The sequence below is a fragment of the Pomacea canaliculata genome, linkage group LG10, assembly GCF_003073045.1.
Source record: "Pomacea canaliculata isolate SZHN2017 linkage group LG10, ASM307304v1, whole genome shotgun sequence".
Classification (NCBI taxonomy): Eukaryota; Metazoa; Mollusca; class Gastropoda; order Architaenioglossa; family Ampullariidae; genus Pomacea; species Pomacea canaliculata.
In genome coordinates this window covers 15,369,219-15,385,756 of record NC_037599.1, presented here as the reverse complement: position 1 = coordinate 15,385,756, position 16,538 = coordinate 15,369,219, and the positions used below count along the sequence as shown (strand labels likewise).

The 16,538-nt window shown below is 42.5% G+C and overlaps 1 protein-coding gene across 1 annotated transcript in view; it reads right to left on the bottom strand.

Moving 5' to 3' along the window:
- The window catches only part of LOC112573177 (laminin subunit alpha-like), a 48,235-nt gene extending 31,797 nt beyond the window's left edge, over window positions 1-16,438 (bottom strand). Inside the window, exons 1-16 of the mRNA XM_025253300.1 lie at window positions 15,937-16,438; window positions 8,263-8,499; window positions 7,477-7,647; window positions 6,900-7,113; window positions 6,532-6,650; window positions 6,109-6,199; window positions 5,630-5,726; window positions 5,219-5,394; window positions 4,549-4,686; window positions 3,938-4,075; window positions 3,612-3,746; window positions 3,118-3,255; window positions 2,692-2,868; window positions 1,788-1,946; window positions 1,358-1,457; window positions 881-1,037 (exon numbers count right to left, since the gene is read on the bottom strand). Of these exons, the coding sequence (XP_025109085.1) occupies window positions 881-1,037; window positions 1,358-1,457; window positions 1,788-1,946; window positions 2,692-2,868; window positions 3,118-3,255; window positions 3,612-3,746; window positions 3,938-4,075; window positions 4,549-4,686; window positions 5,219-5,394; window positions 5,630-5,726; window positions 6,109-6,199; window positions 6,532-6,650; window positions 6,900-7,113; window positions 7,477-7,647; window positions 8,263-8,499; window positions 15,937-16,338 (2,649 nt within the window). The 5' untranslated portion in view covers window positions 16,339-16,438. The remainder of the gene's footprint in view (window positions 1-880; window positions 1,038-1,357; window positions 1,458-1,787; window positions 1,947-2,691; window positions 2,869-3,117; window positions 3,256-3,611; window positions 3,747-3,937; window positions 4,076-4,548; window positions 4,687-5,218; window positions 5,395-5,629; window positions 5,727-6,108; window positions 6,200-6,531; window positions 6,651-6,899; window positions 7,114-7,476; window positions 7,648-8,262; window positions 8,500-15,936) is intronic.
- Window positions 16,439-16,538: the final 100 nt, after the last annotated feature.

Here is a 16,538-nt window from a genome sequence, read left to right as displayed (position 1 = left end):
AAACAAAAGCAACAGGAAGGTTACAATACCATATGCATACATGCAGAAATGGATGTCCAACTATGTGTTAAATGGAACATACAGAATTATCTGTTATAGTTTAGGGAGGATTAATGTGAGAAACAATGATTAAAAAGAGTATATTTCACTTTTTCTATCAAAGAATTGATAGTCACCATCAGTATTCTACAAACGCTGGCTCTTCCAATCTCCACATTCCTAACCTCTGACATGTCATCAACACATAGATTGTTCAACAAGTAATCATATCATGAAGCATGAAACTGGCAATAAAGTTAGACATCTGCCTACACATCTGCACATAACTTTAATGTAACCAACACGTCAGTCCCTGACAGCTATGTAGGGGTGGGCTAGTTGCACAAGAACACAGCAAGATGGAATTGCCACATAACTGTAGATTTTATTCAGAGTTTCACTTGGTGGCTGGCCTGCCATCTCTCCGCTCTCATTTCCGAATCAAAAAAGTGTCTTTCAACTACAAAGCTACACAACTTATCCAATCCCTGTCGAACGTTCCAGCAACCCCCATCTTTTTTCCACGGTCTGGTCATAACCTTTCTCTGCCTAGTGATGACAGTAGTCACCCCTACCCCGCACTGTCTGGTCATGGCCTTCCCAAATGGGTCAGGTGACTTTGTAACTTCAGGTGTAACAATAGGTCCAGTAGCCAGTAGCCACTGGTGGACAGCTGAAAGCCAGCTGTTATGTATGCAGATGGTGTTGAAAAGGACAGTCCTGGGAGCTGTTTGACCCCTACCCTCTACAAAACAAAGACATAATTTAGTACACTACTAGTGTGCTACGTTAAAATGTCCAGATTCCTAAGGTTCACTTAACAAAATATCAAGAAGCTTACTTGAACATTTGTGAGAATTGCATAGCCTCTCCATGAGTAGCCTGGGAAAATATATTCATCATAACCATAACGTATTTGTGCGCCCTCAGGGGTCACACCATCTTCAATCTCAAGCTTGAGCTGATGAAGATCTGGATAGAAGTGTGACTTGATTGGTCTGAGAAAGAAATATAATGAGAAGAAAATTTTATTTTTGAATGAGTTTTGAAGAGAAAATAGGAATTTTTGTCTCACCCAAAAAATGAACTGTCCAAAATATAGTAAATCATATTCTGTCTCCCTTCATAACAAACTTTACATGTCATTTATTCTGCAATGATGATGATGACAAACGAGGAGAATAAAAAATCATTTGTGAGTAGTCAAAAATCATATTTGAGTCATGACTGTTGATCCAACAGCAACACATATTTATCTAATTTATTTGTTTATCTCTTTGTAGGTATAAACAAAATATAAATTAAATACTATACTCACTGGTCACATTTTTGTCCTGTGACACGGGGCCTGCATCTACACTGACCAGTCATTTTGTTGCACACAGGGGATTGAGAGCCTCCCATGTTGCACATACAGTCTACACAACAAATAAACAAAGCCAAAGACATCTTTTGATCATAATTTTTTCCATGGGCTTTCCAAAATGTCACTCAAAAGATGTTATCCCCATACGTATCAAAATGTACATGAAAAACAGTAACAATCACTAAAGCTTCATGTCAGCAGGATTACTTAACATTCTTAAAATCTTTTAGCCAAGTTTATGAAATCAATCCACTGGCTCATTTTCATCAGTATGCAGGTAGTTTCTGACATCATATCACTATCCACCAGTTGTTATTATAAAACACCACTAAATATAAGAAATAATATAATAATAAAAAATATGGACTTTCTTAGAACTCACTAGAGCAGCCAAATGGATTATTTTCTTGCAGGTTGTAGAACCCATCACGGCATTGGTCACAGTCTCGGCCTCCCACATCTGGCTTACAGGTGCACTGACCAGTCATAGTATCACATACGGTGCTGCCAGTTAAAGTGCCAGCCTTGTAACAGGTGCATGCTGTAAAAAGAGGCATCAGTTACAAGAAGAAGTGTGATGCAAATAAAGCCAATGACAATAAAAAAAATTAAACAAATTTACTAAAATGATTATGTAACAATTACCAAAGACTTTTCATAAAAACATTTTGTAGAAATTTTCTTCCACACTTCCAAAGCATAGCTATTGAAGATACTTTGCCAGCATCAAAATTTACTAAACTAATGTGCGATATCTTTTTTTCCACAATGGTAATGTTTTAACAAATGAAGTGATTAGATGTGTACAACAACAGCTGAGCAAATGTCAGGTCAGATGTGTACAACTGATCGAGCAAGTAAGAGACCTTATGTCCCTTTGCCTGACAGGCTCAGGGTGATTTGTTAGCTCCCCTTCTTGTTGTTTGCTGTAGTCATATCAGTATAAGATCTTCATTAGTATTTACCTTGGATGCATTTTGGTTCTCTCTTCTTTTTTGTAGTTGGGTTGTATATAGTTTTTTTGACAGATTTTCATTCTAGCATATGCCAATCACTTCAGCAGCAACCTTGAGTTGCAGTGAATAAATAAATAATTATTGCCATTTTGCTGTATTATATGTCACTGGTCAGTATTCACTGATAAAACTAGCCCTTGCTTTCTGGATATTTTTCCCCATTTAATCTGCAGTGATCTTTCTTTACTACATAAACTTGCCTGTTGACCAGGATACTGCGCTGCATGAATTATCATTATTAGCTTACTGTCTCACTGCTAAGCGACCAACCTTCGCAGCCTTGTGGGTTGTTCCTGTTGAGGTTCCAGTAACCAGGCTTGCACTGATCACAGATTCGACCTTGAACCTGTTCCTTACACTCACACAACAACCCCATAGTGATGATACCACAGCCACCCAGAGGATACCCTGGGATCTCCTTAGCACCATTAGGGTTACAATTACACACTGCAGCAGACATTAACACAGACTAAAATCCAAATGATTGTTAAATTCATCAATATTAATATTTCTTCAAAATAATTACACTTCCGAACTGTTGGATTGAACAGCATGAAAACATTGCAGCTTATAATTCATTTCTAAAGGTGTGAATGAAATTATTTAGACCTAAACTTAATGGCAGGCAGTAGTTGCTGTGTTAACAAGCTTCATTTTAGTGTTGTAATTTGTGAGCGAGCATCTGCAACATCTTACCTTCACACATAGGGTAGTTATAGAAGTTTTCTTTGCATTTATCACACATCTGGCCCTGAAAGTTATCTCGGCAGCTACATTGTCCTGTCACTTGTTCACATGACACACTCAGTGAACCATAAAGGTCACACTGGCAGGCTGCACATTATTATTATAGCACTGTTGAACACTGTGAACTGAACAACAAAATCTTAATTTTAAAAAACAGAAATTAAAAACTTGGCATAATCTTCCCAGGCCCTCATAGTGGTCTACCATTCAACCAAGGGGAAGTAAGTGATGCCACGCATGTTCTCGGTCTGACTTGAATGTAGGTGGACAGAAAGATCTTTTTCACACAGAATAACAGTAAACTTATTTATCATTCTCAGGGTCACCCCATAATTGTAATCAACAAAAAAAGAAACATGTGAAAATAAAATTGTTTTGATTTGAGCATTTCAAGCAATGTACAGGAGTATGGTTTTAGAAGCTCAGATTAAAAAGTAACTTACGGATGCAGTCAGGATATCTGTAATATCCAGCAGCACATCTATCACAAGTGCGGCCAGCAAAGTTGGCTTTGCATTGACACTGACCACTTTCTGCACAAACACTGCTGCGAGATCCTGGTTCTACACATCTGCACTCTGAAATCATGTAAAACAATATATCGCCCACCAGTTACCTCCCATCTCTTAATATTGTTTTCTTCCAAATAAAAAACGTTATTGAAGTAAAATAAAGCAGTGACCAATACCAGACAGCATCTTTTAGTTCGTCTTCAATTTATTTTCTATGCTTTTCTCGAAGCGAAGTTCTTTTGCATGAAGAAGCCTACCCTCGCAGCTGGGATATCCATAGAAGCCTGGTTCACATCTGTCACATCGTTCACCAGTGTAGTTCTGCTTGCACATGCATTCACCAAACTGTTTGTCACAAATCTCATCAACTGTTCCAGAAGGATCACAGTTGCAGTCTGTACAAATATGAAAATGGGACATAAGTTAGTGACCATGTTTACCCAAAGTTCACCCAAATCAGCAGACATCACTTAATCTTACAACATGATAAAAGAGTAAGTGTTAAGATCTTGGACAGGGGTGGGTTGGGATTGACCAAGGTGATATTCTTCATGTTTTGATATCAAGTGCTGCAATTGTCCATGGCTGGATGATAAACTAAATGATCATAATGAATAATTTATTTTGAATCTGTTCCTTTATGAAGTTCATAAACCACAAAGCATATATGACTTAACTTTTTTTTTTAATCCACCACTTAAAAACAATTGAACATACTTTAGACTAACCTAATTGCTGACATATATCATGTTCAAAAGACTTCTTTCATATTATTTATTAATGCCTTTAACATAAAATCACAAGGGAAACACAAATCTTGTGAAAGGGTTTTCTTTAAAATCTAGTAACAGTAACCAAGATCACTTACATTCACAAGTGGGATAACGAAAAAATCCATCTGCACAGGCTCCGCAGTCTCGACTGCCATAATTGCTGCGACATTCACATTGTCCAGACTCTAGATCACATTTTGTTGAAGCTGAACCAATAGGATTGCACTCACATTCTGAAAAAAAAAATGTAGAAGATGAAGTTACACCAAAGAGACAGTATGAACAACTGAACAGTGAATGAAGATCTTGAGAAAGAGCAGTTTCAAAGCAAGCAAAATGAGGCCAAGGTATCGTGAAATGAAACGACAAGGACAAATTTATTACTGACTTTCATTTTGTCATTTTCAGCTGTTGGAGTACAAATCCATGTCAAACTAACTGACAACTATCTCAAACATGGCTCTTGATCAACTGACTCATTGCCTATTTTCAAATCTAATAAAATACCTGATTGGTTGATCATCTCAGCTCCTTAAAGGAGCCATTCATAATAAAACAATCCCTGACAGAGCCAGCAGATTCTTCCCTTATTTATCCATTTATGCACAGCATGATGTGTTTTGTGACGCTACTAAATTTGCATCACAGTGCGCAATACAGTCACTGTTCTCATGTAGACATTCCCTTCTGCTGAAATGATGTGTAAGGAAAGAATTCAAATGACATCAGTTGTGAAAATGCACATATACATCACAATTATTCTACCTGTGCATTCAGGAAAGTTATAGTATCCAAGTGCACACATGTCACATTTGCGCCCATCATAGTTGACTTTGCAAGGACAGATTCCAGTGGCAACTGTGCAGATGCCATCTTCTGTGCCTTTAATGTGGCAGTCACAAGGGATGCAGTTTGGGTAACCATAATAACCTATGTTGCACCTGCAAAACATATATGTCAGAAGTTAAAAAGGCATCTCAACTTATTTTTCCATTTCTTATATGCATCTTGAAACAGAAAGCACCGACAGAATACATCAACTATCAAATTTTGAGCCTTTAGATCATTCTGATAAAAATTGATAAACTTGTTTAGATTTTATTAAAACAAACCTGCTGGCTGAAATACCAAAAAACTTCAGGACCCAACTAGCACAACATAAAATATGATGCTAACCTGTCACAGTTAAGTCCAGTATATTCCGGACGACAGAAGCAACGGCCAGTTCCTTCTTCACAGTCTCCAGTGGACACTCTCAGATCACATTCGCAAGCTGATAACAAAATAAACTGCTTTTGGATATGTGCCCATTTATCATAGGACTATTAGAATTTTCACTCTGATGTTGTTGCAATGAAGTATGCAGACCATACAACTTCTTTATACCTAAAAAGCTTGTTAGCTTATGTGTTGATGGCACACAGTACCAAGTCATGAACTAAATCAGTTTGAGATCAGACATCATATCTGCGACATGATTTGTCAAGACTGATTATTAATGAAAGACAGAAGAAAAGCTGCTCATGTGTCACGTTATAAGTTTATAAGTTACCATCTCCATTTAGCAAATGCATCTACAGCCATGTCATAAGAGCAGAAAAGAAAGTGATAGATAAAAGCAGCCACAAAGACACAATGGCAGATAAAGCACTCACGTCTACATGCATCGATAGCATCACGGGGAACGTCATAGGGACGGTAAAAGCCAAACACACATTTCTCACAGTTGATGCCTGTGGTATTGTGCTGAGGAAAAAATGTCATCAAATAAAGTTGGATACATATGTCTGACTCTTGATATCATGAAGAGCACAATCATGACTGTTTTTTCACTAATTTCTGAATATAAAATTCAAAAATGATTGAAATATTTGTTTCAACCATAACATTTAAACATAAGCCTAAAACACATCTGCAATAACGAGAATACAATGTATTCACACATTGACTTGTGCAGCCAGCCATTCAGTCTTACTTAACGATGTATGTGCATAAATTGTATGTGTGCACATATATTGCATATACATGCACCCATGCACCCATGCACCCACACACAATTTTCATTCAATGGTTCTCACCTGACAATTCTGGCAAACACCACCACCTTCAAAGACACCATGAATATCAATACTTCGTCTTTGTCGTTCTACCTCCTCATCAAAGATACAATCAGAGGCATGGCCATAGCACTGGCAAGCTGCATGACACACAATCAAGTCTCTCAGAAAAAAAAAGTTTTATAAGAAGGTTCCTCAAAATATTCCATCACAACTTTAACTGCATCATTCATCTGACGATGTCAAATTTCAATATGATCATGACAACCATCTTAAATTTTTAACAGATTTATGTGTAACAGTTACAGCAACATTATGCTGGAAGACAACAATATGGATGCTATTGCTGCCATGAGCTGTCATTTAAATCAAAACCTAAGACAACTTACGTTCACATTCAAAAGGATCATTGACCCTTGCTCGCCTCCAGCGCTTCTGGACAAAACCAGGGCAGCAAGTTTCACACTGCTCACCACAGGTGTTGTGTTCACAGTAACACAACAACTTTGTACTCTGTGCTTCAGGAGGGCGGTCACATGAGTTGGCATGGCCATTGCACACACAGCGCCCTCCGATGGAGATATCTTTGATGCTGTAGTAATACTGGAAGACAGCAAAAGTAATGAAAATGACATAACTGGATTATTATATACAATATATATATATATGCACATACAGTAAAGTAACATTTAGGACATGAAAATTACATAATTGAAGGTAAAGTAAAAAAAGAAACAAAAAAACTTCTCAATATCTCCGACTAGGAAAAAAAAATGAATACATGGATACTGAAAAGTCAGATAAAAAATGTAACTGTTTTGTTTGTCAATTTACTTGTAAAGTAGCTGCACTACTACTGTCTGTTGTAAGCAAGTAGCAAATATGTTACACTAAGAAGACACAAAGATTATAAGATTTTTATTATCATAAGTATTATATTTAATATTACAAATAGTGTTTGTCTACCCTTCGAGTGACAGTTGGGTCCTGGCGCTCAACTGCCATTAGATGACCAAGGAGAGTCTTTGTTCGCAGCATACGAAGCTGCACATCTGTGGCTTTTGTCCACTGCTGAAGAGCATCCACATTGGAGAAGTTCTGGGCACTCGGGCGTCCATTCACAAGGGAAACAACAATCTAATAACACATGTAGAAATTCTTTGTTTTTGACAAGGAAACTACTAATTTGATACAAAATGTATGTCAGCATAAGAAAATTAAACATGAAACCAGACTGATACAAAATGGCACCTTTTTCCAAATCCTTTAATTGTGTCTCTAGGTGTTCCTCATTCTAAACAATGTTATCATCAATGTTTATCATCATTGTCAAAATGTTACTGCATATTCTTTGATCTCCTGGACCTTAACCTTTTTGGTGTTAACCCTAAGCATTACTTGTGCTTGGAATTTTATGTAAAATAGCTAATTTCAAGCAGTCCAGCTAGGTATTTTATCTAAAAACAATTAACTTCGAGCACCAGGTAAGTTAATCTGATTTAATCCCAGATGCAAAGTTAACCCAGAGTACAACTCATTGTTAACAGTTTTTACATAAAATGTCAAGCACAAGTAATCAGGACTGACTAGAGGGAGGGCCAGGGAGGGCCAGGGAGGGATGATGTGGATACCATTGTCATACAGTGTTTGTAAACACAAACTATTCCATAGTCATTCAATATGTAGTATTTGCACGTCTCTTGGTTGCTGGCACTGAGAAAGTGACTCTACAAGTTAGTACAAGCAGCTTACCTCTCCACCCTCTAGAGGAACCACCTTTGAAAACTCTGTGGTGCATAGAACCTGGTCATCCCGTAAAAGTGGTTCATCTGCCCTGGTATTAAAGAATCGGTAGCAGTCACTTGGTGTGTCAGCAAAGTACTGCCATGGCTGCCAGGTCTTGCCAAAATCAGTTGATCTTTCCAATACCCATACTCCTGGTCGAGGAGAGTTTGCCATCCGAATAAAGACATAGGCAACATGGAATTCCTGAAATGGGATATTCATTCTTAAGGTCAAATTCAATTTGAAAGAGCATGGCATGAAAAGCTATTTACTGTTTCTAGGAAGGCATCCAGCAATATAGCATCATCTTCATTCTTATGCCCGACAGAAATATGGCACAATCTAACGCTCTTCTCAGCTCCTCTTCTAGCTTGCAAAAATCTATGTACAGCTACTGCTAGATTATCTAATCAAATAAAGATTTCAATGTATTTAACAAATCCCAGGTGTTTTTATCTGTTTTTAACATAGACTACTGCCAAAACATGAATACTAGTGCTAGCTTCAGGCATGATGTTTGCCCTTATATGCAATTTTCTTAAAAGTAAACTTTGCAGATGTTCATATATTAGCAAATATGACAAGAGATACACAAAGCAGCATGCCATAATAAGGCTGGCTGTGTGAAGTATGGTAGCCTGTAGTATGGTCTGTGTGCTTGACTTAGGAATGCAATACATGGTTCCCAGATCAAGGCTTGTCAGGGCCTTGTAACAGAAAAACTTCCCCTGTTGATCTAGCACATGGGTAACTAATTTATCACAAAAGAAAGTGAACGTTTCACTCCATCCAAACGTTGTGCCCTAGGTCTAGTATAGCTGCTTAGTCCCTCCACATATCCACACCTAGATATGCTGGACCACTTATGTACCCCATAGCGACCGTTCTATTACTGTTTACGTGTAATAAGACTGTAATCAAGGGGAAAGTTTTTCTAGAAACTACCCATCCTCTGATGCTCCTCACACTCACTGCCACAGGTAGCCCTAACAAAGTGGGCCCAACAGCTAGTGAATTGTGATAAGCCCCCTTCATTTATTTCGCAGTCAGCTCGGTTGGTATTATTTCTAGCAGCTGATCTCATTTTTGTACTCGCACCATCAAAACTGTATCAAGGTTAAATCTCTGCACCTGGGCCAAATACAGGGTTCCTATTTGATTTCCTATTTACATGGTGACCCATATCCTGTATTCTATTGTTGAGGTCTCACTCCTGTGTGCAGGGAACACTGTATACAATCACTGTGTTGACAGACACCACGCTCTACCCTAGACTGCAAATATCAAATTTCTGAAAAGCCTCACGATATGCCTGCACGCTTGTTCTACCCACCAACGACCCCACCCCCGACTCCACAGTCAACAGCGCTCGCCGCCCCCTCCTATTCACAGCTGGCGAAAAGTCGGACCAGGCACAGTGGTCAGGAACACCACTCTTGTCCAGCCACTTTGTGTGCTTGCTCAGCAAGCAACCACACCATCCACCCACCCACCCCTCTGGCGAGTCGTGACCCTTGTGAGCACTTGACAGCAAACCCTGCCTCCACTTGTACTAATTGCTGTTAGCTGGTCGGACACTGGATACAGTGCTTTCTCTATAGTAAGCCCTGCCTTGACTTGCACTAATGGAATGTCTTTGTTAACTGGCCAGACACCGGATACAATGTCCTCTCTATGGGGAAACAGCATAAACACTTTTACGTAGCCCTCTATGATGTTCAAACCTTCATCCTTTGAAACCGGCTTACCCAACCGCATCTCTTTAAAAACAAAAATCCCCTCAGCCACTCTTTCTGCAACCCCCTCCCCTTCCTCTCGCCACCGTCTAGCATCATCTGCCCGACAAATGTGTGCTGAGCAAAAAGCACGTCGGTCAAGCTTTGCAGAAACAATGACTGGTCAGCGACACCTGGAAGCAGTCTAACTGGCCGGTGACACCTGAAAACATTCCCAGAACCAACTAGATGAGGCTAGCAGCACATGAAATTGCACCAAATTCACTGAATAAAAAAAAAAATTAAACAGAAGGTAACTACCGCCGTCTCATGCTGCTGTGCGACATTGCGTACTAGCGGAATCGTGTGTTTGGAGATTATTTTCAGCCTGTGCTTACTTCAACACCTCTTTCCCTGAAGTCACGTGACAGAGACGGAGGCAACATTGAAGAACTGGACTGCCGAGATTTCCAAGTGACAGAAACATTTTTACTGCTACAACCACTTTTCTGTATCAAACAGACTGTTCTGCTCTTCTAGGCCTAATTCGCTTCTCGTGAAAGTATTCACGCCCTCATTAGCCGTGATTTTAATTGCTATAGTGACGTGCGCACAATCCGAGGGCGGATGGATCTCTGAGGCGAAAAACTGTTGAGTCAGCAGACGACAGGCCGCTCATGGCGGAGGAAGCGAGACACTGCGGAATGTGATGACACTGCCAAGTCACACAGCTTTACCTGCACGAGACTGTCACAACCTTGGCTACTGACGCGTGGTCCGTGACCTACACACGTGCTTAGAACAAATCCAGGTATTGGGAGCAGAGGGGGCAGGTATATATACGCAGCACGTGGCTAAAATAATTGTCATCTCTATGGCACACACGGGCAAACGATTTCAAGATTGTAACTGTTTTCTATTGCCATCGAAAAGTGACAGCCTGGTTCACAACTGCGACCAGTAGACCGACACTACTTTGTCTGTCGTGACAGCCAATAAACTGTCCCTAAATAACATGCTAATGCTCTGTTTCCGCAAATTATATTATTCCACTGTCCAGGGTTACCGTACATAATTATACCTTGCATAATACAAAAACATGATATGCAACCTGCGGCGAAGAGGACTATAAACATTATTTTCCTATTAGTTACAGAAACAAACATTTGGATGGTAAGTCACGTGAACTGCTCGCCTCCCTTCTGCACAAAACGGTGTACCGCAAGGGTGCCCGCCCAGGGTATTGCTTGTCACTGCTGTAGTGAGTGGCCCTGGGTTCAGTTCTCGTCTCGGGACTCTTTATATAAGACATGTTCACAGGCCTAGCCGTCGGGGGTTTTCTCCAGGTACTCAGGATTCCTCTCATAGTGCGAAATCACCTCTAGGTGGAAGCCCTTTCCTGCTAAACCAATCAACCACCCTACCATTAACAAGCTCGAAGGTGGGGTATATGTAGAGAAGTATTCCGCTTCTCGATCCTCCCACAATCTATGAAATGCATTGGTCACGTCAGAGGCGGCGTTAGGGGGTGGCAAATGGGGCGGCCGCCCCAGGCCCCGCTCTCGAAGGGGCCCCGCGCTTCAGCCCCGAGGTCATCTTTATGACTTATTGCCAGCTGTGTTAAACAAGTTGTGACAAAAAAATTGACGTTCAGAAAACACTTCTAAGTTCTAATTAAGCAAATTATTGAAGCCATGTCTTAACTTTAAACCCGACAATAATAACAAGCAGTTTATTCAGTTGTCGTCACCATATTATTTCGCTTTAAGAAAAAGCCGCTACTGTCACAGACGGTGGGAAAGGTTACCAACAATGAAAACACTAAATTCGTGCGTTATTTCGTGAAATGGATCCAGCCTATCTAACTGTATATAAATCAGTGCTTCCGACATCATATCAATAGGGATATTGATACACGTACTCCATTACCCCGGCCCCGCGCGGATGGTCGGCCCCAGGCCCCGCGTGTTCTTAACGGTTCCTAACGCCGCCTCTGGGTCACGTGATTCCTTAGCGCCCATTTCTTGCTCACGTGATACATGGACACATGCAGGAATGCGTGGGAGGAAAGGGAAGGGAGGGAAAGATGAAAACGAGAAGAAACTGTCACCTTTGTAGCGTTTTTCACTTGCGACAAATGAATGCAAATCTGACGTCAGGTGTGTGTCCGGTACCTTTGCGACACAGGTGCATGTACCCCACACATATTTGTAACTGTCGGTGTGTAACGCAATGATAGAAAGAAGGAGATGTAAACTCTAACACGTTCCACCCTTGCTGGTGAGATAGCGTACCGCAGACTCTGCGTTGGACAAGAGCAAAACATAACTGGGGTTAGGGGCAGCAAAAATAAAAAAACTAATAACAATGAACTTTAAAATTTCATACTGCAGGCTTAAACAGAACATAATGAAAACATTCTCCCCTCACCCCCATATAATCCTCCCTATTTGTCTATTAGACGTTTTGAAGCTTACATGCGGCAAGTTAAGCTCTGTTCTCCTTTCGTAGAAAGTATTCACAGGAAGCTGTGCATGATGTCTCAGCACGGAGTTACAGAAATAAATAAGTGGTCTCAGTGCCTCGAGTGTGCTAATGATCCCATCGCACTCGTTATGAGGGTTATTTTTGGAGCTTATCAGAGACCCGGTGTGGACGTGTGTGTGTGTGAGAGAGCGTGCCTGCACTTACAGACCCATGGCTAACCCTGTCATCCTTCACTCCACGCTCCTCATCACGAGTGACCTCACAAAGCGAGAGAGGAAATGTGCTCATGGCCCGGGTATGTGGCGCCAGTTTCCGCGTGTGTCGTCTGTGCGCTGGTCGTTTCATCACGGAATGATAGATAATACAGCTTTTCGTTTCACCAGCTCGCATACATACTCCCCGCCTTCCAGTTCGAGTGGGTACCCCAGTCTTTCTTAGCTGTCACGAAATCGGGTTGATAAAACGTGTGTAGGGTGTATGTGTGTGTGTGAACGGGTGTATCCAGTACAGTGGTTCTCAACGTGTGGGCCGCGGACCAAGTGTGGGCCGCACGAATAAGTCAGGTGGTCCGCGGCTGACTGTCACCATGTCAGCGAAGTGATGTTTAAATCGCCAAATACGCTAATTAGACCAGTATTGATTTCACACGAGTTTTAATTTTATCGATGCCAAACTGCTCGTTGGCCTAAAACGCAGGCTGACCAACAAGTCTTTACGTCACAGCGCGAGCGGTCATTTAACCGCGTCATCCGTCACCCTTAGTAACGCAGTGCACGGCCTTATTTTTAATTGTATGTGTACTTTGCCAAGTAATTTACATAAATTTATGACTATGCTACTGTCACAAAGTACATTTAGTTTTGAACTGTAATGAAAGAAATGCGGCAGTTTAACTTTGAAATTCACGGTACACTGTGGTTCGAGGCCTCGGTGGGCCGCCGTAGTTTTTACTGTAGTAAAGTGGTTCGCGGTCAGAAATACTGTTGAGAACCGCCGATCCAATGTCAAACTGCGTGCGTTAATGTGCGTGTATGGTGTGCGTTTTTGTATGTGCATTCCTGTACGAAATTTGATATTCAGCCGAGAGACGGACACAAGCTGTCTTGAAGCACTTAACCCGCCGCTCGCCCGCAGCCTGAAGACCCATTTCCTCCTAACTCAGACCGTTTCCTCTCGCCGCCTTGGCTTCCTGCCCGCTCCCGTTCTGCCACACTAGCGTCTACACCTCTTCGTCATCTTATCATAGAATGAGTTTACCGACACACGGTAGCAAGCTGGCTACTGTCTGGCCGTTTGGTCCCTTAGCAACACACCGAACTCGTCAAGACGGCAGCATCAGGCTGTAGGGGTGGGTTACAGGTTATGTGAGAAGCTACTCGCATGCACACACACACGCGAACATCGTTAGCACTGATGGTGGTGTTGCCGCTGTTGATGTTGCATTATAATTCGACAAGAAGGAAAGGAAAAGTCAAATTCTACATGAAAAGGGCTGCCGGGATTTCAAGGACGTGTGCGGTGTCTGAGTCTGTGATTTCACGTGCTGGTCGACACACACGTGTGCTGCCAGACCCGCCAGACCCGCCATGCAGCACCACGCTGTCTTTCTCGGACCTGCCACGTTGCCGTCTGGTTCCGACAAGTTGCAGGAACTACTGCTCGGGATGCTGTCTGCTCTATTTGCGCTGTCTGGATTTTGTTAAAGTTTTCTTTTAACAAAGTAGTAGGGCTTCCATGACTTGCGGTGATGGAGTGAGGTGCAAGGGGCCAGCTTTATGTTGAAGGGGGAGAGGGGATCTCTTCCTCACTGCCTTACCTCTCTCAGCTCAGGTCGGAGTCTGGTAACTACTCTACAGCTGGGTCTACAGAGGTGAAACACGCTTTGTCACACGGGTATCGAACCTGCTGCCTTCGGGTTCGGAATCACCCTGGCCTTATAATCAGTATGGTAAAGGGAAATGCGGCTGTATAAAAGCAAAGCCGCTGCTTCTCTTCTAGCAATCGTATAAAATATGAAAAGAATCCTGGGAAAAGACTGTCTTGAGTTCAGAGACACTCGCTGTCTCCAGATCGAGGTTGCAGCCTTGCATGTGGAATCGTGTTTCGGGGTCAACTAAAGGATACAGTGCCTCCCGGGTACACGCCGACCTACACAATAATAGTACCCTGACGACAAAACCAGTGGCGCGTAACACCGGGGCTGCGGATATTCCATCCCAAGGTCTTCAGACAGTTGTAGACGAGCATGCACACACACACATGATATAAGGACAGTCTGGGTGCCTGGTTTGATGACACAAACATACTGAAAATAGTATTACTCAAGGCATGCCATACAGTGACGGCCTCAACACGTAGTCAGCGCCATATAACGGCACAGTGACGGCCTCAACACGTAGTCAGCGCCATATAACGGCACAGTGACGGCCCGCTCTCTTCATTTTACAAGATGTAGTAAGAACCAGTGGCATAGAAACCAGACAGAGCAAGGGATGCAGCCGCCACCTAAAAAAAGACACTGAGGGAACAAGAATGTGAACTGTCAGCATAGTTTTCCCGGCCCCCTCCCTTTCCTACGTCACTAAGAACAGGTGAACAAAAGTACATTTTACATTTAGTAAAAAAAAAAATTGTCACTTCATCTTCATCATCGTCTTTCCTTTTGTTTCATCCCTTTGACGCACTCTCCCACTTGCTCCTTTCCCTATTTTTCGCATGTCATCCGTCCGTTAGAAGCACTATGGCTTTGCTCAGATCTGTGTATGTCTAAGTGGACGTGAATGATGAGACATGTTTGTAACACATGTCTTCCAAAGACCGCAGTTGGCGTTCCTCTGTGGGTAACCTGACCCAGACTTATCTACCCGAGCACCGCGTGGAGTCACCTCGTTACCCCCATCTCACCCCGAAAGCTCTAGCCATTCAAAGGCTGATTGTGCGTTGTCATCAGTTTACTCGTAATGGATATCTGAGCGGGTGTGTAGCGATCGAGTGTGCCTCTGGTAGGGGAACCGGACAGCCGTGACGTTCCCCACCAGCTGGTTCCCCAGTAGGGCGTGACGCACGGACCACTACAATGGTCGAGTCCACTTTTGACCACATCGTCAAGAAAAACTTATCAACCGATGTCGGCACCGCAGACTCTCTCGCACCACCTTCCCCATCTTTCAGGGTACCGTTGAGTTTTGCTAAACCCTCCTGCAACCTCCCCAACCCCTTCACTTTTATTAAAGAAGAGTGTCTTCCTGCTAGACCTCTCCGCTTGTCTCACTCACGTCACATACACCAATAACACACAATATAATTTTGCCATACAATTTTGTCCATCTCTTTATCGTTTCACTTCGCACTAATGCGTATTCCGTATTCGATGCATCATTCTCTCTCTCCTATTCCCTCCCTCCCCAAGCCAAGCTGCTCAACATGGAGAAGTACTGACCTGTCCGAGCGGGATGGTGAGGTTCACCTCGTTGAACTGCATGCCTCGAGACAAAGGGGGACTTTGCCACCAGCGCTCCGTCCCATCAATTGCATACTCCGGTCGGTGGTCCTGGTCGCTGAGGTTGGGGTTGCAGTAGTCGCAAGACTGACCCTGAATCACTTCCACTCTATCCTCTTGTCTCTCGCCTGTTGCACCTGTCAGACGACAGAACAGTTCTGGTCTCGAAACGTCCACTCCGCATGTTGCTGTGGCAATAATGGTGCTACCTTGTGCCAGGTTGAAGTACGGCGGTGTTAGCACCTGGCCTTGTGCAGTGAACAAATATAAAGTCAATATTTGCACAGACAAAGCTAAAACAAAGTTTGTGACGACGCCGGAAGGTTTCTCCCGTGTCGCCATCTTTGAACTATTCGAGGCAACTGCTCACAGAGGAAAGCTCACAGGGAGCAGACAGTGCGCCCAGCCAGCCCCCTTCCCCTCTCCCGTTTGGCACGGCAAACCCCTCAGGGCTGTGCACAATAAGACGCGTGGGGGTGGCAGCCTGACTTCTGTTACCTTGAAGGTCAGCTCTTACTCCCACGATTTACGGCCAGAAATCG